Source organism: Ochotona curzoniae, unplaced genomic scaffold (genome assembly GCF_017591425.1).
Source record: "Ochotona curzoniae isolate NIBS_2020 unplaced genomic scaffold, NIBS_Ocur_1.0 contig_430, whole genome shotgun sequence".
NCBI lineage: Eukaryota > Metazoa > Chordata > Mammalia > Lagomorpha > Ochotonidae > Ochotona > Ochotona curzoniae.
Genome location: NW_024466219.1, coordinates 15,949,846 through 15,974,907, shown reverse-complemented (window position 1 = coordinate 15,974,907; position 25,062 = coordinate 15,949,846). Strand labels below are relative to the sequence as shown.

The window sequence follows — 25,062 nt, the reverse complement described above, 5'->3', positions numbered from 1 at the left end:
TTTAGACATTAGCAGAGTCCTCCAAAAGTCACATGGATGCAGGAAATCCTACTAACCATTTTAGACAAAGCAGAATCTGATACAGTCAAATAATTGCTACAGCTCTGTCTGCAGCATTTCTCTTTTTCTGGTGGAAGAGGAAGCACAGAAAAGGGTTGAGACCTTGGGTCTGACTGCTAAGGATTCAGAGCTGTGTGGGCTTTAATAAGGATATCTGTAGTCAGCATTGTGTAGGAGAAGACAAAGTATGAGCTGGAACAAAGCAGAATAGGAAGCAAAGCCAAAGAGTGAACAGGTAATAGCTTCCAGAGAAAGGAGTTGTCCAAGAGATGAAAAAGCAGCTCAGCAACAATGTCCCTAAATGTAGACACTTAGAACTGCAACAAAGCATCCCTCTCAACTGAGTATCAGTGGATGAAATCTAGCCAGGGAAGAAACTATTCTGGAAAATGGCAGGATGAATCTATGCAGGCTGCCTTTGGCCTTGGCCAACTTGTCCCATCCCAGGAAAAACCAATTCAACATCCCTGAGATGCGTCTGCCCAGAGCTGCTGCTGGCAGCTGTTCTCTTGGCAACACAGGGAGACAAATTCATGGCATTGCTGGGCCAACAGCTGCTACAGCTCCGGGGGAGGTGACAAGTGCCCGCTGAGATGCTCTGGGCAGAGAATGAACTATTCTAGGACCAGGCCCAGAGTCAGCAAAATTGAGGCAACAGTTCACCAGCTGAATGAAACCACCCTTCTACTCCAGAACCAGGAAACCAAAAGCCCTTTCTGTTCCTATTTCTTTGATTTGAATTAATCTTTGCCTTCCCAACTCACCCCATCTTTTTTGTTTCCAAGGTTGCTGTTTCAGCTTCAATGCACATTAACCTCACCAATGGAATGCAATTCATTTTTTTTAAGGACTTGATTTATTTTTATTGGAAAGGCAGATTTACAAAGAAAAGGAGAGACAGAAATCAAGTCTGCTCATTCACTCTCCAAGAGGCCTGGATGGCTAAAACTCAATTGATCCAAAGCCAGGAGCTCCTCTAGGTCTCCCAAGTGGGTGAATGATCCCAAGAATTTGGGCCATCCTCCTCTGCTTTCCCAGGCCACAAGCAGGGCGCTGAATGGGAAGTGGAGCGGCTGGACACAAACTGGCACCATTTGGGATCCTAGTGCATGCAAGGCAAGGATTTAGCCATTGACCCATCACACCACCATTCATTCTTAACAGCCCTCTTCCATGCTCCAGCTGACGGTATGCATTGCTACCATGACTCCCTTTCCAAAGCAGTCAATCCTATTCCTTGTTCAAAAATTATTAATGGTTCCTGCATATGAACAGAATAAAGCCCAAACTCTGTCACTTGATATCCATACATTTCTGTAATTTTTTGGCCCCTACCAATGTTTTCAGTTTCTTTCACAATCACATTTGTAATTCCTGTTCTTCAACAAAACAGACAAATTATCCACCAGCCTTGTTTTTCTCACCGCTGTGCTTTTACTATCTCTGTTCTCTCTGCATACCAGGGTTGCTTTCGCACATTTTGACATCCTCCTAAAACTTTCACAATATCTCAACTATACTAAGCTTATCGGACCATATGGAATGTTTATGTTTCCATTTTCCATCCATGGAACTGCTCCTGTTTTCCACATTCTGGCTAGCAGGGTGTGCCATCCCAAGACTGTTACCGCCCCACCCCACCTTTATAAAGATGTATTTATTTTTATTGGAAAGGTAGATTTACAGACAGAGGGAGACAGAGAGAAAGATCTTCCATCCATTGGTTTACTCCCCAAATGGCTGCAACGGCCAGAGCTGAGTGAATCTGAAGCCAGGAGCCAGGAGCTTCTTCTGGGTCTCCCAGATGGGTGCAGGGTACCAAGGCTTTGGGACATCCTCGACTGCTTTTCCAGGCCACAAGCAGGGAGCTGGACAGGAAGTACACCAGTTGAGACACAAACTGATTTTCATATATGATCTCAGCACACGCAAGGTAACGACTTTGGGCCATCCTCGACTGCTTTTTCAGGCCACAAGCAGGGAGCTGGACAGGAAGTACACCAGTTGAGACACAAACTGATTTTCATATATGATCTCAGCACACGCAAGGTAATGATTTAGCTACTAAGCTTCTATGTTGGGCTCCAAGACTGTTTCTTTTAAAGAGTAAATATGTACCTACCCCTTGCTGGGTTGTTGTATCAATGCCTCGAATGTGGACATGGTAGCAGTGAGCATTTTGGGTCCTATAGACAACCTCCTGGGGCTGCCATAAGGAGCTCTGACATAGTTCTGGATGGTTTAACATCCTGGCTATTACACAAGAAATAAATCAGCCTCTATCTTAAACCATTAGTATCTGGGCCCTATTAGAACAGCCAAGACTTCATCTTTACCAAATTAGACATGCCTGAGATGTCCTTCCCTTGCCAAAGTGTTCATTGGATAACAAACCTTTGAAGCTTGGCACAGTGTTGCTGTCTGCTTCAGCAGCATGGCTGTCTCAGTAGAGTAGTGTGTGTGTTGTGCAAACATCTCAACAGTTGGTTTTCTTTTGGAATACAGAAATAAGCGGAAAATGGAAAAACTAAAGTGTTGTTGCAATATTACACTGAAAGGCAGCAGTCATCGTTGTATTAAAAAGACACAGGAATATAAATTATAAGCTATGTCGAATCCTCAGATGCTCACTTGACTTAGGCAGGAACAGTATAAGTTAAGTTGCAGAGAGAAGGAAAAAAAGCACAAAGTTGTATCTAAATAAATAGTCACTTGTTGTCAAAAAGAAAATGATAAGTAAGTACCTGCTACCAGAAGGGAAATAACTTCTTCCAGCCTTGAAGAAGAAAAGAGTCTGTTTCCTGCATACAGTCTTAATCAGAACCATTCAGAAGTCTACAGCCATACCACCCTGATTGCACCCGATCTCATCTAATCTTGGAAGCTAAGCAGGGTCGGGCCTGGTTAGTACTTGGATGGGAGACCATTCAGAAGACTTAAGATTAACATAACTCTACCTTGATTTATAAGGAATATGTCCTTAAGCAGAGAATATGATATAGTACTAAAACACAACACTACTGAGCAGGAGGAGTTTACTAACAGAATAAATCCAATTTTGAATCATTTTCTAGGGTAAATGATTCCTCCCTCAAGCCTTCATTTATCACATACTGAAATAACATTTTATTATCAGATGATTCCTTTATCAGAAACAAAGTAGAACTGGGGAAAGATAAGGGACTCTGAGGAGAAAGTCTCTGGAGGAACTGCTGCTGGGTTACGCTGACAGGCAACACAGCTACATTCTCAACCTAAGCTTCCATACCTATTGCTCAGAGTTGGCTTGTAAAGGACAATAAGCACACTAGTTAGTTAGAGCAATAAGCAAAAACAAAGAACAGGATAAAATAAGATGTGCTGGCATGAATTCTTAAACCAATTCATTAATTTACTCATTTTACAACATCAAGTAAGTAGATGGTGTATGGCACATGTTAAGTTAGGCACTGGAGGACACTAAAATGAATCAGACCAGCTTTTACAGTCTACAAAAAGAAGACCATATAAGGCAAACAGTGATGAATGCCCCAAGACTAAATAAAATACTGTAAGAATTCAGAAGATAAGGCCCAGCGCAGTGGCCTAGCAGCTAAGTGTTTGCCTGAGCGCCCTGCTTCCCATTCAGCTCTCTGCCTGTGAAAGCAGTAGAGGACGGCCCAAGGCCTTGGGACCCTGCACCCACGTGGGAGGCCTGAAGGAAGCTCCTGGCTTCAGATTGCCTCAGGTTCAGCCATTGTGGTCTATTGGGGAGTGAATTGTCAGAAGCCAGGTCTTCTCCTCTCTGTCTCTACGCCTCTCTGTATATCTGACACTATAATTAAAAAAAAAAAAAAAAAAGACTTCGGAAGATAAAGAATGTTCCCCTGGAGGATCAGAAAGTTTCATGTAAGAGGGAGCATATGAGATGGGCCTTATTGTGTAGGTTTGGCTTAAACATGCAGAGACAGGAAAAACGGGCATATACATTCAAATAATAGGACAGCAACAACCTTTTGGAGTGAATATTCCATTTAGCTTACATAAAGTGGAATATACATAAAAATAAGGTTGGAAAGCTGCTAAGGCGAGGGGTAGTAGAAGGTCTTGAAGACCAAGCCAAGAAGTTTTTATCTTTATGAACAGAATAGCACTTCTCAAATTTCAACATGGGGATTCCATTATGGTAGGTCTATGGTAGGGCCTGAGATTCTGCATTTAAAATATTCCAAAAGATGTTGAAAATGAGAGATCACACACCCTGAGTATCAATAACATAACCAATGGGAAGCTGGTGGAAGTTTTGCACAGACTGATCTCTAGCATGTTCCAGGTCTAAGTTGTGCATGGATTTAGATGTATGGCTACTTCTTACATCATATATTTCTCCTAGTTAACGACAGCTTGGTGAAATGAGTACAGACCCTGGAGCAAGACTGTTGGGGTCTAAACCCTAACTTTACTCTTTAACAGGGGATTGTGAAAGTGTAAGTCTGAATTAAGTTCCTTAACTCTATTATGCTTGCTTCCCCATCTATAAATTAGAGATAATAACAATAACCAACAAATGGAGTTGTGAGAATTAAGAAAACACATACATACAGCGCTTGAAACTATGCCTGAAACATAGAAAGAGCTTTCAAACTATTAGCTGTTATTATGTGCATGAGACATTGTACATTATGATATTGCAACTGCATGTAAGACTGAGCTGCAAAAGGAGAAATCTTTGAAGGATTTCAGCAACTTGAAGTCACTGGCTCAAGAATTCAACTGGATCTAAATGCAACATTCCAGAACCCAGGATCACCAAGAGCAATAGCCACCAAGCCCCTACTTGAATTGCTGGTCCTTGGTGCTGCGGGTCTTGGCCAGAAAGCGCTCAGCCAGCTTCTCCAGGTTCCGGGAGTAGTCCATCTCAATCTCAGCCTTCTTCCGGAAGAAGTCCTGGAGGTCCTGCAGCAGCTGCACCCGGAGTTCACACTGCTGATCCAGGCATTTCATCTGCTCTGTGAGCTGAGCACGAATCTCTGCAATAGAAACCAGGGGATGTTTAGTGAACAGTCCTAAAATAACATTCTACATGCCAGCATTCACTCACCTTTCATTTCCTGTTCCTCAGCTCCCTGGAGAATCCAAAATCTTTAGTAATAAAGAAAAACCTCTATAGTCTAAAGCGATTATATTATGTGAGTTATCTCCAAAAGCCTCCAGCAACACTTTCTGGAAATATTGTGAATCAGAAATCTGCCAAATCATTTAGGGAAGCTACAAATCTCACCTAATCATATTCAAAACTACTCTTAAAAAAAAAAAAGAACAATTTACTACATTTCCAGGTCAGTACCAGAATTTGGGTTCTTTACCAACAGAAAGCCAAAGGAATTCTCTCAACCACCATAGGAGGTACAAATTATTTCATCCCTATCCTAAAGATGAAAACATTGAATCCTTTAAAATATATATATTTATTTGAAAGGTAGAGTCTTAGATAGAGACGGACAGAAATCTCCCAAGTGCTGATCTGCAAAGGGTCACAGTGGCCAGAGCTGGACCATGCCCAAGCCAGGAGCCAGGAACTCCATCTGGGCCTGCCACTTCGGTAACAATGTCATATTTTCCTCCCAGGTGCCTTAGCAAAACTGAAAACAGCAGCCGGAAAACTAGCCAGCACTTGCATATAGGATGCTAGTGTTACTTAACGCACTGTACTACATTACAGACCCTAAAACTCTGAGTCTTGAAGGAATCAAGCTGGTAAGTATGGAACCAGACCTCAAATCCAGCAAGACGATTTTACAGTCTATGCTTCTACTTACCATACTTTTAAAAATCATTTCAAAATGTTATACACCATCTTGAAGAAGAAGGGTTAGTCAGAATATTTTAATAAAGGCAGAGGGAGACCTGCCCAAGGTCAATGGTGACAAACAAAACAAGCCCCAGGCTGTTTTCTGTCAAGCAAACCATCCACTGTCCCTCAGATTTCATAGTTTTCAATATCACAGAATGTAAATCAATCCTGAAGAAGTTGATTTGGAAAGACATTTTATTTTTTTCACACCCTGCTCTGTTACCTCATCCTCATAGATAACTCAGAGTCGGCCTGGGCTGGCCAGAGACCTTGTGCAGAGGTCACAAACCATCACTCTGCAACTGCAACAATGATACCTTCAGATTCAACCAGCTCCGCCTACAGTGGACCCCTGCATTCATCACTGACAAGGCTTGCTGCTCAAAGATGCTGCCTGCCAATGTCAGGCTACTTTTCAGCTCAGTGAGGGGCTGCAGTATGGATCCTTCCAAAGTTAGTTCCTGATCTCCTGATCCCCAACTAAGTCAGATTGAGTGGTTTGGGTTTTTCATCTTCTTCCCCTGCAAGTCTGCTGAGCTCCAAGTACATGAGGATGTGACAGAGACAAAGAATACCTACATCATGCCTTTCATCAGCTATGCTCCAGGTTAGTGCCCAAACAATTCAAACATAACAACACTTTTTATCTGTGATATGTAATGCAAGGTGGGGTGGAGGAGGTGACTAGAATTTTCATCTGATGAATAGATAAATCAGGAAAATTGGATTACAGGGATAACATTGCAAGCACTCCTTCATGGAGCAAGAGCGTAGAGGTAAATGGTGCATTCAGTTTTGTGTTGAGATATTATCTCCATTTTCATTGTTTGCTTTTGTTTCTACAGATATCAGTATGTAGCACAAGTACCTTGTCCTGGCTGGGTGATCTTAGGGGATCTGCCACCGCAGTTATCTCCAGCTTCAACCCTACACCTCCCCCTTGCCAACGACCAATGCCAACCAGCCCTGCAATGACCTCACCTGAACTGAAACTGAGCACTACAGATATTTCAAGCAGACAGAAGGCTGAGCAGAAAAGCCGCCTACCTCATCACTCATCAAAGCTCTCTTGTTCTGTGTTTTTTGGAGTCTGATTACAAGGGTGTAGGGGAGAAAGATCTGCAGAGGTCATGTCAGGCATCTGGTTCTTACCAGGGATTTTTGGATCTCTTAAAGGCAACAGCCCTTGTTGAGACTATGCCTAGAGGCATCTGTTCCCTCTCCACGTATTAAGGAAAAGCTGGGACTTGTAGCCATTACGCGTGTGTGGGCAGGGGTATGGGGGTCGGGGAGTCAGAGCACACAGAGCATTCAAAATGTCCTTCAGGTACTCAATCAAGGGGAGAGGGATGGACAGGATGTTATCTCAATAATCTCATTAACCAGAGGTATAGGAAAGAACACACTAGACTGAAAAGCATCTACCCCATACCAAAAAAGGGAGCAAAGTTCTGCAACACAAGTTCTAAAAGTAGGGCACTGCACAGTTGTCCTCCAAGCAACAAGCACTTCATAGGAGATCTCAGAGATACATGAATTAATCTAATAAGCCTCCAGGCCCATCCCTCTATCCTGGAACCCCCAGCTCAGGTGCCTGAGTGACCGGAGGCACAGCACAAACTGCATGCCACCCTTAGGGTCCCTTCTTGGTCCTGAAGGAAGGGAGCATGTGTCTACTGAATACATTTTAAATTTCACAACTACTCTAAAAGGTATTCCCAATTATTGTTTTTGCATACGTAAGTGAAGTGAAGACTTGTTACATAGTTTAACAAAGGGTCCATAAAAATAGTTGCAAACTGCTGTTGAAGCCAAATTAAACTTCATCTGACTTGTCAATAGTAGGGCAGGGGGACAGGAGAAATCTGACACCAACTTGGAGCCTCTGAAGGTATTAGTGGGGAACTGACAGTGACTATGAACCTCAGCCCTGGAATACTGTTTCCTCCATCTTCCAGCAGAGGAGTGTCAGAGCCCAGAGTCAACTTTGGACTATCCCACTGACTGACTAGCTAGCCTGTGTTTCAACTAACCTACAATCAGACTGGATCCCTTTTCCACTTCCTAGAACTACTCTACAAGGCAGCTTTGGAGGAAGTGCTTTTTTTGTCCTTTGAGTGTACTCTGAGATCATCTAACAAACCCAGCAGGTGCAGACAATTAAGATGCAATATTCCCCCTGTTGATCCAGGAAAAAATAGAGGCTCTGCCAATAGATACTACTTGCCACTGTAGTTTCTCTGTGCTCTGACATCATTGAGCATCTCCACTTTTCCATACTCTCCAGTGAGGAGCCTTGCTAGCTACTAGCATGCTCAGAGTATCTGCACAGACATGCAGGAGACTCTAACCACTCCTACCCCGGGCCTACAGCTCCAAGATAGAACGGGGGCTCTGTTCAGGGCAGAATGTGCTACTTCAGGCCTTGCTGCTGCTGCTAACACAAACAATGGTCCCCAAGAAGGCAGTCGGGCCAGCCCTGGTTCTTTATCCATGTGCATAGACGGGACAGGAAACAATAGGTCTCTGAATGCCAGCATGCCTGGGCCATGTGCCCAGACCAGGGGCCCCTCTGCACCCTGGCCTACTAACAAGTCACAAAGGCAGAAAGAAGAAAACGGTAATTTGTAAAAGCCCAAAGAAATTCTCCTTACTTTCCTTGTGTGCTTAGGCAAGTATACGCATACACATTTTTGCAAACTCAAAGAAACACACTATGCACACTACCCACACTACACTCCGCACACCAACTCAAGAAGGCTTTACAGACCCTTCCAGTTGAGTGAGAGGTCCTGAGAGCTATGGGAAACAATGGGATTCTTATAGGTTTCTTCCATACAATTACATGGAAAGAAATCAAGTTCTCACTTCCCACAAGTGGCTATATGGAAAAATTCCTGGCTATCCACAAAACCAAAGTACCAAAGTTATCATGAGCTTCTTGAAGTGGCACACAACTAGAATAACCTTCCCTGGGCATCCCATCAGATCACTGGCCAACAAATCTTACTAAGCCCCACCTACCTCATGAGGCTGACAATAACTTAAGCCCAAAGTCTTATGCTTTTGTTTTGAATATTTTTTATTATATCAAAGCCATAGTAATAATCTAAAGACCTAACTAAGATTTAAAAATCATCAGTAGTGGAAAGTAACAAATTTTAAGCTAAAAAAAAAAGTTACCATCCCATTCTCTTCTGCTGTGTCCTTTGAAAATAATACTGGAGATCTCATTCAATGGCTCAATTGCCTAATCCTGCCCACTGTAAGCACCAGGATCCCATCTGGGTGTTACTTTGTATCCTTGGTGATCCATTTCCCATCCAGCTCCTTGCTTATGGTCTGGGAAAGCAGCTGTGGATGGCTTAAAGCCTTGGGACCCTGCACCTGCATGGGAGACCTGGAGGAAACTTCAGATCACCTCAGCACTGGCCATCATGCCCATTTGGAAAGTGAACTAGTGGATGGGAGATCTTTATGTCTTTCCTTCTCTCTGCAAATCTGCCTTTCCAATAAAAATAATCTTTAAAAATAAAATGGAACAAAAATTGCAGCTTCCCTTGTAACAAGGACCAAAGTTTTTAAACAAGCTTCCTGAGAGTCAGAGTTGCTCTTTGGTTGATATTTCATTTAAAGATTCAAGTCAAAATCTAACTTCAATGTTTCAGAATCAAGACAGAGGTGATGGTTACACAATCTTGTAAACATATTGCTTAAAAAAAAAAACACTGAATTACACACTTTATAAATAATAGTTTTTGGGCCCAGCACAACGGCTCAGTGCTTAAAGTCCTTGCCTTGCACATGCTGGGATCACATATGGCCGCTGGATTGTATCCTAGCTGCTCCATTTGCCATCCAACCCCCTATGTGTGGCCTGAGAGAGCAGTCAAGGATGGCCCAAATCCTTGGAACCCTGAACCCACATGGGAGACCTGCAAGAAGCTCCTGGTTCCTGGTTTCAGATCAGCTCAGCTCCAACCACTGCAGTCACTTGGGTAGTAAACCAGCGGATAGAAGATTTTTCTCTCTGTAAATCTGCCTTTTGAAGGAAAATAAATAAATCTTTAAAAAGAAAATGAATTTTATGGTATGTGAATTACATCTTTCTTTTAGAAATCAGGGGCTAACACTGTGATACAGCAGATAAAGCTTTGACCTGTGACACTGGCATCCCAGTGCCATTGGTGTTTCATTTGCTCCACTTATTTTTTTAAGATTTATTTATTTTTATTGGAAAGTCTGATATACAGAGAGGAGGAGAGACAGAGAGAAAAATCTTCCGTCCAATGATTCACTCCCCAAGTGGCTACAAGTGCCAGAGCTGAGCGAATCTGAAGCCAGGAGCTGGGAGCTTCTTTTGGGTCTCCCACACGGGTGCAGGTCCCAAAGCTTTGGGTCATCCTCGACTGCTTTCCCAGGCCACAAGCAGGGAGCTGGATGGGAAGTGGAACTGCCAGGATTAGAACTGGTGCCCATATTGGATCCCAGCGCGTTCAAGGTGAGGACTTCAGCTGCTAGGCCACGCTGCTGGGCCCCATTTGCTTTACTTTTGATATAGTTCCCTACAAATGGCTTGGGAAAAAGTAGAAGATAGCTTAGGAGCTTGGGCCCCTGACACTCACATGGCAGACCTGGAAAAATATCCTGGCTCCAGGATATTTTGGGTTGGCACAGCTCTTGCCATGGTGGCCACTTGAGCAGTGAATCAGTAGATAGAAGCTCTTTCTTCTCTGTCTCTCATTTTCTCTCCATAACTCTGAAATTCAAGTAAGTAAAAAAAATCCTCCAAAAATATCTAAAAGATTTAACTCAATCAAGCAGTACATTCATTTATTAAGTACCATCCTGTCAGCTATGGGGAAAAAGGCTCAACAAATGGGCAAAAAAAAAAAAAGAAGGAATTCTTTGTTTCCATTTTTTTATTTGTACGGGTTAAATTAACTTCTGCATCGACTCTTTCTAAAGCAATAAATCTTGGAAGCTGCCCCTCTGGACATCAGGCTTGGCCATGACATTGAACTTCACTAGCAGATTATCACTCCATCATTTCCAGACAGTATCAAATCAAAACTAGTGATGAATGATTTTGTGTGAGTTCAAATGCTGGGTCAGCAGACACAACCCAACAAAGCTTCCCTGTGAGATGCTGCTCTCTGTCCAGACTCAGCCACAGCTAAGATTTTACCTGCATCGCTGGGAGTTAGAAGCAATCTCATTGTCTTTCTCGAAAATGTTGCAAAATCCCAATAAGAATACAACTGGAAGAAAAACCAGTTCTAGTGGATTCAGATCATTTAGCAAAACTAGCCAGGGCCCTACCACACACACCAATATCATGTGTGTAGACTGTGACACAGTCCTCTGAAAACTATCTCCATTTTCAGAGAACACCCAGGGAATCCATCTGTCAGCAAAGTACAGCTGCAGAACGAGATATTTTGTTCAGCTTACTGCTTTCAATTCAGAGTTACTAGCTTATTTCTTTCCCCCTTTCAAAATTATCCCCTTCTTGAGGAACTTCTCTGATTAAGTCATGAGTCCCAATTTTCTGATAAGAAAATGGGGTAGCAAAGCAGACTGAGAGAAATACATACTCTTTCTGGAGAGTCATACAGGCATGTCCCACATCCCCTTGATGTACTGGTACCCAGGGGGCAGGTCCTGTGACTCCCCCAGGCTCTGTTGTCAGCATGTGCAATATGAGATCAGCCCATGTTCTCCACTGGGAATCTGGCCTGATTGCCCGTCTTTTTCCACAAAATCTGCCTCACCTGCTTTTAGCCCTTTCACAAACATATGATGTCACCCAGCCATCTCAGGAATATTAATTCCTAGTACCTTTCCAGCCAGTGTTATATAAGAAGACAATTGAGGCTTTCATCAGGCTCTGCCTTCCCTATCTCCTACCAAGACTTCTTATCAACATGGTAATCAGCCCCTCTCCAAACTGGTCCCCAGGAAACAAAATGCCAGCAGGCTCTGCCAAGTCTCCTTCTTTACCCTGACCCTGCTGGTTTGCCTTTCTATAAACTTCGTAATAGGAGGGCTCTTAAAATGCTCGAGGGACAGGTGTGAAAAAGTGAAGGGGATAGACCAAGACCAAAAAACTACTTAGTTGATGATCCAGGACTCTAATCCAAGTCACTGGGGTTCCAAAGCAATATGCTTTCTTGCTCTTATTGTAAATATTTATTTTCATACCTTCTAGTTGTTCTGGGAACAGAGACAAAAGTCTCCCATCAAAATTAGCAAGCTAATGGGAAAGAAGCAAAAAAAAAAAAAAACCTATAACAAAGAAGGTGCACTTTCAGGTCACTTGACTTCCATTCCAGCTTCCTGCTAATGACCTGAGAGGGCAGAGAAAGAGGGCCCAAGTCCTTGGGTACCTGCACCCATGTGGAAGACCTGGAGAAAGATCCGACTCCTGGCTTTAGATCAGCCCAGCCTCGGCTGTTGCAGCCATTTGGGGAATGACTCTTTTTAAAAAAAAAAATGTATTTTCTTTTAATGGAAAGCAAAGTTACAGAGAGGAGGAAAGACAGAGAGAAAGATCTTCCATCCGTTGATTTACTCCCCAAGCAGCCACAATGGTTGGAGCTGAGCTGATCGGAAGCCAGGAGCCAGGAGGCTCTTCCAGGTCTCCCACATGGTATAGAGTCTCAAGGTTTTGGGTTGTCCTCACTGCTTCCCAGGCCACAAGCAGAAAGCTGGATGGGAAGTGGGGTTGCTGGGATTAGAACAGTGCCCAGATGGGATCCTGTTGCATGCAAGGCAAGGACTTTAGCCACTTACGCTACTATGCTGGGCTCACATCTTTTTTTTTTTTTTTTTAAAGAAATTCTACAAGTTAAATTTTGTGAGCTCAGAAAATTTAGTTCAGTGGAGACTATACTAATGTAAGACTTCTTGAGAAAGATTCAATTTCAAGAGGAAGAAATTTGTTTGTTTGGTTTACTAATATATTCCTAAGACCCAGAATACTACAAGGCATAGAAGCCTTCAAATCTGTGAGGGAAGAAAGGAGAGGAGAAGGAACAGGAAGAAATGTAAGTCTGAAAGAGAATTCTGAGCATAGATAGAATTTCAGAAAATGAAGGGGAAGGAGAGGATACTGCAGAGGAAGACAAAAATTGAAGCCAAGGCATGGGACTACGTGAGCATGGTCTGAGTGGAACAAAGAACAACACTGGAGCCTGGTCAGAGACAAGGGTACCAAAAGGGAGGAGCAGCTGCAAAGGCGAACAGTATGGTTTTCAAATGACCAAAAATGGAACCAGTAAAGGCTCGTGTCATGATGAAAAGAACCAAGAAAATCAAAGACACGCAGAGAGGAGGCGACCTGCTGGATGGGTGCCTAGCTTCCCAATTAAAATGGTAAAGGGGTTAGAATGGGTGAGAGAATTTCATGAGTTGAAAATCCCTGCACATACCAACGCTGATGGTTAGCAGTAATAAACATTCTAAAACCATGATCCTAAAGCCAACCTGTCCTCCCCGTTTCACTGGTGAGCAAACTGGATGTGAAAGCGATCCGTGGGTTCTCAGGTGATCTTGGAGGGGAGAAGAGGCGGGGAGGGCAGTTGTGGTCGGGCTCCTAGGCTTGCCTTGGGACTATAGTTCTACCTGTTGGAGCCTGATCTTGGGTGGTCTCACAGCTGTCTTTCCTGTGCAGCAGACTGTGTCAAAGCTACATTCACTTTACACTACCTGAAAACAAATGCATGTGGCTTTGTAGACAAGGTGAAACCCATCGGGGGAAGGAAGAGGAGAAAAATTTTTCAAAGGACATTCAGTCATCCAATAACTTTCCAGCCCCTAAGTGAAGACACACAAAGCAACCCCATAAAGCTTATGAGGAGGAGGGTGTGGAGGGGGCTAGCTAGCTCAATGAACTTTGATCATCACAATTGCTCTGGCAAGCTGCCGTGGCTTTTCAAGTGACTCAATAGCAAGTCAAAGACAAAAGGCTCCCAAATGAACAAGCTGCCACATCAAATGCCAAAGCAGTAATTTCAGTTCCTAGGTCCTGCCTCAAATGTTTAAGAAACAGAATTCCCAAGGTCCAGAATCTAGAATTAACTTGTACTACACACTGCAAATGCAGCTGAGAGGACGAACAGCTCTTCTGGGAAATATCATCCAGTCTGATATTCCTGGCTCATTGCTAAGACATGCTCCTTGTCAGTCCCCAGGGAATATAATAATCAACCAATGAATGTAGCAAATATTCCTGTAACAAAAATCTCTGTGCAAAGAGCTGAGGGAAGAATCATTGAAGCAAATAAGAAATCTAAAACGTTGTCTTATGCTCAAAGAACTTATAATGCAACTGGGGTGGGGGGAGGAGGCTAAATGCCAAAGTAAAGGACTAAACAGATAAAGTGCCAAAATAATTGTTCCATACTGCATTCAGAGAGGAAGAAATCGTTGTGGATCAGTGTGAACCTAAATTAGTCTTGAGGCTTTGGGCTATGGACAATTTAAAGAGAAGTGGGGGTGATAGAGGAAGGACAGCTGTGGTTAAAGTGTTCTGTAGTGTGGACAAAGCAAGGTCAGAGTCCTGAAAAGCAGGATAAAACAAGGATAATCAAAACCCAAGGAATTTCCTACTAAATAACTTCTGAAAAGACAAAATGTCAATTCAAACTGTCTACTATACAAAAGGAAAAATGGCAAACTATGTTACTCAAGGCTCCTGCACAATCAAATTGAAATAACCAATATTAAAATATGGATGCTGGGGACAGTATGGTGGCATCTCAGGCTAATCCTCCGCCTGAGTGTTGGCATTCCATGTGAGTGCCAGTTAGTGTCCCAGCTGTTCCATTTCCCATCCAGCTCCCTGCTTGTGATCTGGGGATAGCTCAAGTCCTTGGGTTCCTGAATCCATGTGAGAGACCTAGGAAAGGCTCCTGGCCTCTGACTTCAGATAAGCTCAGCTCTGGTGGCTGTGGCCCTTTGGGGAGTGAACCATGAAACGAGATTTCTCTTTTTCTCTTGCCTTCACTGTGTAAATACACCTTTCAAATGTGCATATAGTTTCTATACTGATATATGTAATATAATGTTTTATATATTTATCCATGTATGTATTTAAAGTGATGGGTTATTTCAAGATCTAATTTAGTTAACTACTGCTCATTCTGTACAATAAGTAAACTTTGTTCAAAACATTTATTGTTAGGCACAGGCTACATATTTAATAGTAATCATAAACATAATTTATTAAATGCTTACTGTGGTATTCTATCTCATGTAATGCTCAAAACACTCAGGGAGACAAGCTTGCAAGAAAGCAGCTAAGAACTCTGCATCCAGAAAAGGCTGATTTTTTTTTCCCCTTTTTTGTTTATTGGAAAGCCAGATGTAAAGATAGAGAGAGGAAGATCTTATGCCCAATGATTCACTCCTGAAGTGGCTGCAACAGCTGGAGCTGAGCCCATCCGAAGCCAGGAGCCAGGAGCCTCTTCTAGTGCGTATCCTTGAACAAGATACTTAATCTCTCTAAGCCTGTTTAATTATGTATAAAATTACTTGATAATAAAATAAAAACTACTCCATTAGATTGTTAACGCAGGATAAAGAGGAGACCATGAATATGAAGACAACAAATGCTTGGTTTTTAGTAAGTGTTCATGAAAAGTCACTAAGGTGACAACACACCAAGGTTCACAATGATCTGTTAATTATCTAAGGTCACTCTGAACCAGATCACAACAGGATGTGAGCCAAAATCAATACTCCTGACCTTGCTTCCACACCCATTCATTTCTAATGGCCTCATCTGATTGTCTTACATACCAAAATCCTATAGTTTCAGGCTTGAAATGCTTACAAGACAAAAAGGACCCCTGAATCTTTTCAATGTGTCAAACAGGAGACCTGAGACTAAGTCCTACAATAATCATTCAAAGATCCACATATGCTTTTGTTAAATGTATAAACAAAATGCGTCTCTTAGGCTCTTTGATTTGATACTTTCACTTTCTGAACAAGGTGGTGTAGAAATTGATAGGACCTGAGTAGCACAAATGACTGGCGTCAATTTTTTGCAGGTCAACTATTTCTTCCTGTATCTCCCACTGCTCCAATATTCACACCTGGAATAAGTTTCATGAAACAAAATTTAGCTTTGGTATAAGCCAATAATTTTCTGTCTTTTTAAACGCTCGTTGCTCACTGATTTGATTTCATGATCCATTACAAGGTCTGATTGTGCAGTCTGAAGAGCTCTGGGATAAACCATATGGGTACCAAAAGAAGAATTGGGACATGGAATCTACAAACTACGAAACTCTTTCTTCATGGTCATTATTAAATTAGAAAGGACCTGCCAAACAAGAAACTCTGTTCTGGGTTCTCCCCTTATCCTCCCAGTCTACATGAGAATTAGACATTCAGAGAACACCAAGGAACTAGTGGGCATCTCTCGTGTTTGCAATCCATGGTGCTATTTCCCAACATGTGGCCTAGCTACACTAGGGAGACCCCAGTAGCCTTTTCTCTAAGCTTCATCTCTCTGAGTTTAAGGCTCAGCAACTGTCATCAACCACTATGCATATGGAAGGGAGAAGCTGCTGACCTAACTCAACAAAGCAGTGTCCTTGCACAAGAGGGTTTCAAAATGTTTGTGGAAAAATGGAATACAAAGTTAATCTTAGGGGGAAAAAATCTGAAATCTGTGATAGTTTTTGCATAATATATTTATTTTGAGCTTTTTCAAGATTTCTCATCTATTCAGTAAATGGATCTGAAACAAATCAGATAAATTTTATTAATGGTTGCTTTTGTATAGAGTCCTTTTCTCTTAGAACTAAATATTGAAATAGTCAAGAATGAATATGTCTGGTATTGATTTCAATGTAAAGAAGGACCATGAAAGTGGGTGGGAAATAGAGATAAAATAAGATTGGTTGCAAAGTGAGGCCTATCAAAACTGAGTGATGGATATATGGGACTAATATAACACTAATTTTAACACTAATTTTTATTCTTTTGTATATGTCTGATATCCCTCATAAGAAGTTTAAGAATTTTTTATTTACTTGAAAGGCAAAACAACAGAAATACATAGAGTTCATTTGAAAGACAGAATATATGCATACAAGACAGATAAAGAGAAGTGGACAAAGGGAGAAGGAAATTTTCCACCTGCTAGTTTGCCCCTGCCCCCCAAATGTAGCAATAGATAGGTCCGGCCTAAGTTGGACCCTGAAGCCAGGAACTCCATCTGGTCTCCCATGTGGATGGCAGGGGCATAAATACTTAAGCCATTTTTCACTGCTTTCCAAGGTATATCAGCAGAAAGATGAATCAGAAAGGATTCAAATCCATATTCCAACAAAGGATACAGACATCTCAATCAGCTTTAACCAACTGCACAACGATGCTTATTTCCATAATAAAAAATTTTTAAAAATACAATTAATGGGCATGTAAAAAGGCTTAAGATATCACAGTAAATGCAAAGGAAGAAAATAGAAGCATGCACAAAAAGAAAAGGCATAACACACATCAGGAAATGTACATAGAGCAATCAGCAAGACTTCAAGGAGTAAATGACAGTTATGTAAGTATCATTGTACAAAACAGGGGAAATTAAGTTGGTCTAAGGCTTTCTCATAGTAACATTCAAGGCCTGAAGATAACGGAGCCATGTCAAAAAGTCCCAAGAACCACTGTGATTCAAGAATATTACGATGAGCTAAGTTACCACAAGTGTTTTACTGGAAAGATTTCAACCCATATAGCATCCACTTGAGAAAAAAATCCTGTACTTAGGAGATATAAATAATAAAAACAAAAACCACAAGAATAGAGGAGCCAAGGCAAAAGAATGGGTGCTTAGACGTATCAAAAGAAAAAAAAAAAACTGGAAACCCTGCCAAGGAAAAAATAGATTTATACTATAAAAATTAGGAGATGGGAAAGAGCAGTGTAAAGCATGAATCACCAGCTCCTTCCAGGCAAGGAATCAGCCAATTCATCTAAAAGTGAAGGCAGAGCTAAAAATACAATTTAAAATATTACTATGACTTGAGCCTCCTAATGGTTTTCATAGTCATTTTCTCAACCTTAGAGAGAACTTTCAGAAACTATAAATGTTGGGAGAGAAGAAACGTTCTCTTAAGTTCAGCATTTTCTTTACTTTCATTTCAGTTTTTTTCTGTTAAACTCAAAGAAAATGAAATTCACTTGTTTGTCTTTGCAAAACACAAACGGATATAGTAGAATGCCATTTTTATAAAAGTGTCACTCTCATGAGCAGCCATTCTGCTGTCTCTGTCTTAGCTGCTCTCCTTGGCTTCCAGATAGGAAGCATACCTGGGAGAGCAGCTAAGACAGGACCTGCAGGTAGGATCACATACCTGTGGATTTTTGTGATGGGCCACATGGGTTTTCCAGTGGTCACATTGTTATACTTCTTAAAAAATGCAACAGTCAGGGCAGGTGTCCAGCCCTTGTTAAGATGCACTTATCTTACATTACAGTATGTGAACTCAACTCCCAGCAAGGGTTACACATTCCAGCTTCTTGCTAATACTGATCCTGGAAGGCAGTGGTCATGGCTCAAGTAACTCAAGTTCCTGCTGCTCACATCAGAGATCTAGATTGCATTCCCAGGCCATGTTACTGGAGACACTGGGAGATGAATCAGCAGATAGGACTAGCCTCCCTGTCTATCCAGCTCTCTGTGTGTGCATGTATCAAATAAATAAATAAAATGTTTCACATTTTAACATATTTATTCTTTAAAAATTAAAAGAGAAAGTCAACCAAAACCCAAAGGAGAGGGAGCAGGTGTCATAGTACAGCTGGGTGAACTACTGCTAGGGATGCTTGCATTCTGTACTGGGATGCCTCATTCCAGTCCCAGCTACTCAGTGCTTCTGCTGACCCAGCTTTTTCTTCTGAGATCAGACGAGATCGGGCGCGTTCAGGGTGCTATGGCCGTAGACAACCCAGCTTTTTCTAATGGACCTGGGAGGCACTGGATGATGGCCAAGTCCTTGGGTTCCTCCGTCTTTATGCGAGACCCAGTGGAGTTCCTAGTGTCTGACTTCAGGGTGGCCCAGCCCTGGCTGTTGCAGGTAATTAGGGAGTTGACCACCAGACTGAAGATCTGTGTATCTGCATCTGCATGTATGTATGTATCTCCCTGTCTTTTAAATCAATACATGAATCCTAAAAAAAAATTCAAAAGAGAGAAGTGTTATCTAGTCAGTTCTGCCACATTTTTATAAGCATTTCTCCCCTACTATTTATGATAGTCAGAAAAGGATTTATAATATAATACCATGGATATTTTTCATAATTAATGAAAACTTCTTAGGAAGAAACTTCATTAGAACAAATTTTTGATTAACCAGCACTGGGCAGAATTTCAGGAAAAGGTTTTCACATAAGAATAAAAATTGGCAAAGTCTTTCTAAATTTTACTCTACACTGTTTCTGTTTGTTTCTTTGTTTGCTTGCTTTTAATACTGCTACCATAACCAAGATGCCAGAATTCAAGATCTGGTAAAATCCTGCATACAAAAAAGAATGATGGTCTCTGGATTTACTTAAACAGATACGAAGAGTATCACTTTCAAATAAGCTAAGTGGTATTTTCTAGATGTATAATAGCCAGGTTCACAGAGTCACACAAGTCAATACTGCTCCTGTGAGCCACAGTGACACATGCACCACCAGAAAGAGCTCCTGTCCCTGTCCCTCTAACCAACCCAGAGCAACACACCTGTCAGTGAATGACACAATCTGCTTTCCCTACTGCTAGGTAGTCCCTGGGAAGCAGATGGTACAGGAACCATTTCCTGTGTCACTGATGAGTAAGGCTGAATGGGAAGGACAAAGCATGAGTGACATACAAAACCAGGTCACAGCTTCAGTCTCTTCCCTTGATCTCATCCCCAGATTACCTGGATCTTCTGCTTTTTCATGATGCGGAAGGAAGCAAAGGTAGTCCGTCTATTCTGGAAAGTGAAGTAAGTAATCCGACACCATAACACTCACCGTACAAGTCTGTGCAACCCTGGGTGAGATGTAAAATTTGGTCCCCTCACACTTACGTCTACATTTTCTAAGGCTGTTCAAGACCAACTGAGTTGACTGTGAACTCTCAGGAGTTCACACAAGTTTTCCACGGTCTTCACACTGCTTCATTTTCCCTTCTAAAAAAAATCACCTGCCAGTGTGGGGTGGCGGTCCTCCATCCCAGAGTACAGAGGCATTTGGGAGGCTGGGTGTGGCTTCTCCCTTTATCGTCCCCTTTCCTCAGATACAGGAAGAAAAAAAAAAAAAGAACATGGAAATAATGGTCTCATCCACCTTCCCTTGACCCTTATCACCCTAATCAACTATGTAAAAAACATAAAAAAAAATCACCTGCCTTAGCATGTTCTTGGATTTCCCACTTTAGATCCTTTATAAATGAAAAAAATTTAGTATGTACTACCTAAGTATCATCAAATAGGCCAAGTACCTTTAAAAAAAAAAACTGATCATTATAAAATACAAAAACATATAATTTACCATTTTAATCATTTTAAGTGTGATGTGGCCACTAACCGGGATGCTACTGGAACACAGTGACAAAGTTAGTTGGCCTAAGATTCAGCAAAGGTCTCTCAGAGGAACCGAACGTGAAAGAATGCTGTTAGGCAGTAGAAGAGGATAGGAAAAGTTCTTCAGTCCAGAGGGCACGCATATTCAAAGGCCCAGAAGAAAGAAAAGAAGTCACACACGAGGAACTGAAGTAACAAGCAATTCAGAGGAGCTGGACATAGAATTTTTCCATGGGAGGATGAAAAAAGGTGACACTACTCAGACACAAGCATCTGGAGAGTACTGCAGAATGCAGAACTCCGGAACTGTTTCTAGCAGCAATGAGCTGCTGTTAATGTGAACAGAGGAGAAGTCAGATCAGCAAACTCCAATGTTCATAATGACAGAAATGCTCTCCTGCAACAGAGAGCCAAAATAGAAGAGAAATATGAGATATTTATTTTCAGGGAGTTCAGGGTTTCCAAGAATCTCCCGATGATTCCCTCAACCTGAATCTAATAAAGTAAAATGCGCATACTCAAAAAACACACACACAAAGAGCCTGGTGATCCAAAGGTTGGCAAGAAATGAACACATGCTCTCATCTTGCAAGCAGATTGGTCCTATAGTCCTATGGTTTAGGCATTAGCATCCCAAGCTCAGCAGGGTAACTACATGATTCAAAAGAAGGGGACCTCTGGGTCGCACTCCTCATTCCCTTTCAACTTACCTCACACAATTGAAAGGCCGGGTCTCGACCACATGCATCAACAAGCTAAGTGGAAAGGATTTTTTTCCATTTTCTAGCTTTTACTCAGAAACAGAAAAGTAGCAGCAGAAAAGGCTTCATAATGTACTATATAAATATATATATATATATAAAGGTATAATGCTACCTGATTATTTCACATCTCTGAAAAAAAATCACTTTCTAATCTATAAATGGGCAAATTCAGAATTTACTTAGGCAGCAACAAAATTAAGAGCCAACTCAGCCAACAATAAAACACACTGAACTAAACAAAATAAAATCAAGTATAGGACAATAAAGCATAATTGGCTACGTTGGGCTACACAGTTATAGAATAAGACCAGAACAAATACAGCTGGCAAAAGTGAATCAGCCTGGTGCTAGGAGAGCTGGGTTCCAAAGCCTGCATCAACTACATGGCCTGCATTGATTGATATTACTACTGTAGAATTGGTCGTGATTTGACATGTCCTACAAAGTTGTTACTGATTTAAGTAAAGCGTGGGTTCTATCAGAACACTACAAATTTCTAATAACTGTCAGTATTTCTTAAGAATATTACAGAAAATTGTTTTGAATTACTTTGTATGTCTCTAGACTTCCTGAGCAGTGATGTTCCAAAACTGACTTTAAAATTATTTTGAAACAGGTCTTGGTGCGGTAGTGTAGCGGCTAAAGTTCTCGCCTTGCACACGCCGGGATCCCATGTGGGCACCAGCTCGAATCCTGGCAGCCCCACTTCCCATTCAGCTCCCTGCCTGTGGCCTGGGAAAGCAGTTGAGGATGGCCCAAAGCCTTGAGACCCTGCACCCACATGGGAGACTCAGAAGAAGCTCCTGGCTCCTGGCTCCTGGCTCCTGGCTCCTGGCTTTGGATCAGCTCAGCTCTGGCAGTTGCAGCCACTTAGGGAGTGAACCAACAGACGGAAGAGTTTCCTCTCTGTCTCTCCTCCTCTTTGTATTATCTGACATTCCAATAAAAATAAAATAAATCTTTAAAACTATTTTGAAACAAAATACCTTTAAGCATGAAAGACACAGGCTAACTAGATGACTCTGATTCCCTTAGAAAACTTGCTTTCCTTTCCAACAGCGTGGACTTCCCCAACTTCCCCATCCCAGTTACTATTAAATTGCACATTTCACAGAATGAAAGGCTGAAAGCACAGTTCCTCTAATTCATAAGCTCTATTCCAGAGCATTTTACACACTCTCTCTATTATGACACTCAGCACAATGTACAATAATTAGCAATTTACATCTGTCTTCCCTGCCAGGCTAGGAGCACCACACGTTCAAGACCATGTCTTATTCATTGTTACATCCCTAGCACCTAGCACGAAGCTGGCATAAATGTTGAATTGAAATGAATGGAAATGAGTTTGTGCTTTCCCCGTCTTCAACATCGAGACTCTGGCAGATTCCAACAAAGCCTTGGAGTTAACTATGTGCAGATCCTGGGTCAGCCAGACTCACACTTAAGATTTCTGCCTAATTGCCTCTTTCTCCACTCTTCCTTCCCCTTCCCTTGCCACCTCCAAAGGGGAGTTCCCACTGGAAATTGCATAATTCTCTGTGCAGAGAGGAACAACAAGCTTAGTTCCTGTTGACCTGAACCACATAATGTCCTGGCACAGTAGCTTCCACTTCACAGCAGAGTAATAAATGCAATCCCGGTTGTTTTTCTAACCAAACACTATCACTCAAATTTTAACCTTTGTTTTGCTTCACCAAAATTTAACCTTCTAAGGCAGTCTCAATTTGGAAGAATTCCCATGTAACCAAATAAAATGTTCATAGAAAACAAGATCAAAAATAAGTGTTTTGAGCAAAAAAAACAAAAAAATTCAAGATCCATGCACTTTGCTCACTATCTCCAAGAACTTTTCTGAGTAATTGCAGATAATACTTTTGAATTTTTTCTGACCACATCCCTTAATAATAGATATTAGACTGTAATCCAACATATACCTATGCATGTATAGCACCAAAACAAGGCTTTCTACATACAATGCACTTTGATAATTACCTTTTTTTGACAATCATATTCCATTAAGTTTTTTTTTTAAAATGGCCAACTAAATTGGTTTCACAACCTGCTATGCAAAGGAGTCACAATCTACAATTGGAAAAACACAGGGCTCTCTCTAGTCAGTGTTTTCAAAATCAGTGTGGAGACTTTAAGCAGCGACACAAGCTTTTAGAAACCAAACAAATAGAAAATCTAGTACACAAGGGCCAGGCACAATGGCTGTGGCTAAATCCTCGCCTTACACATGCCGCTGGGATCTCATACAGGTGCTGGCTGCTCTATTTCCATCCAGCTCCCTTACTGTTGCTTGGGAAAACAGTAGTGGATGGGCCAAAGCCTTGGGACTCTGCACCTGCATGGGAAACCTGGAAAGAGCTCCTGGCCCCCAGCTTCAGACTGACTAAACTTCTGCCATTGCAGCCACTTCAGGAGTGAGCCGTGGATGGAACATCTTTCTGTCTCTCCTTTTCTCTGTAAATCTTTCTAATAAAAAATAATAAATCTTAAAAAAAAATGTGCAGCACACAAGATGAAAACTTCACCCAAAATATACCATTCCACACCTTCCCTTGAAAAGCCACACCAAAGTTTGTGGAATTTGCAGCACAAAGAAACACAAAGACTTGTAAAGGGGTCAGGCCTAGGCTTTATCCAGATATGCCCAGGCATACAATCAGGCCAAGAGACCCTCTGCCCCAAGTGAAATTTTCATTTACTTTATTTTTAAATTTTTATTTATAATCTCCTGGATATACATTCATTTCTATTCAACCTTCACGCCAGCTCTGTGCCAGGTACTGGGGAGGTAACAATGCTTTCAAAGTGGATGTGAAGACTTGTTTTGAAGAGAGTGGATACAGTCTGCTAAGCTCTTCCTGAAATTTGTGATTTAAAGTGCTTTCACTTCTATTACTGCATGTGGTGAGATGTGATTGGAAAGTTCACTTCCAGAATTAGAAAGTATCAGGTAGGTGCTACAGAAAAGTGTTTCAGGGTGCTCTCCCTGGGGTAAAAGTAGCAATAGAGGGAAGACAGCTTCAGAAATGGAGTAAAATAACACCAAATATGTCAAAAATCCCAAGTATCTGAGATTCTTGAAGCAGAAGAAGGGGAGATGCTGAGCTCAGTCTGTGTGCCAGGTTCCAGGCCTCTGCGAGGCTTTGATGGGAGTTTCTCTAGAACCGCCCCCTACTCCACCCTATTATTATTCCCCTCCTGATCAACCACTCTCAATTCCCGAGGAGAGGCCTCAGGGAGAAAACTCATAATCAGGCATCCCCCTCCCTGCGCTTGACAGCACCTCACGTTCTCCTCAGCTCCTAATCCAGGCTGGACCACTCTGTTTCGGCTAAGTGACTCCTAGGTGCGCCTTAACTACACCAAACCTTAGGGCTCTCCCTACCTAAGAGGATTTGCACTGGGTCTTCTGTCTGGAATATTCCTCTCATCCTCAAATCTTTGTGCTTTGTGACCTATCGTAGGAAACCTCACCTAAAAGCTCCCCAGTCCTCATTTTAAAATGCAACCTGTCCCAACTACCCAGCTCTCACAATCTTTCTTATGGCACTTACACCCTTCTAAATAACCCTTCCAGGGTTAAGACACTGGAATGCCTGCATCCCAAATAAGAGTAGTTGGGATCATGTCCCACTCTGCTTTCAGTATAGCTTCCTGCTAATTGGCTTGTAACAGAGTTGATGATGATGGAAGCACTTGGGTTCCTGCCCCTGCATGGGAAACCCAGATGGAATTTCTGACAACTGGCTTTGGTCTAGCCTCACCTAAATGTTGTGGGTACTTGGAAGCAAATCAGGAGATTAAATGATTCTGTCTATCT

General features: G+C 41.9%; 1 protein-coding gene across 5 annotated transcripts in view; it reads right to left on the bottom strand.

Moving 5' to 3' along the window:
• The window catches only part of SRGAP2 (SLIT-ROBO Rho GTPase activating protein 2), a 243,698-nt gene that overhangs the window by 142,530 nt on the left and 76,106 nt on the right, over positions 1 to 25,062 (bottom strand). For all 5 annotated transcript variants that reach the window (XM_040985549.1, XM_040985551.1, XM_040985547.1 and 2 more), the window contains exon 3: positions 4,877 to 5,069. In XM_040985549.1, the coding sequence (XP_040841483.1) occupies positions 4,877 to 5,069 (193 nt within the window). The remainder of the gene's footprint in view (positions 1 to 4,876; positions 5,070 to 25,062) is intronic.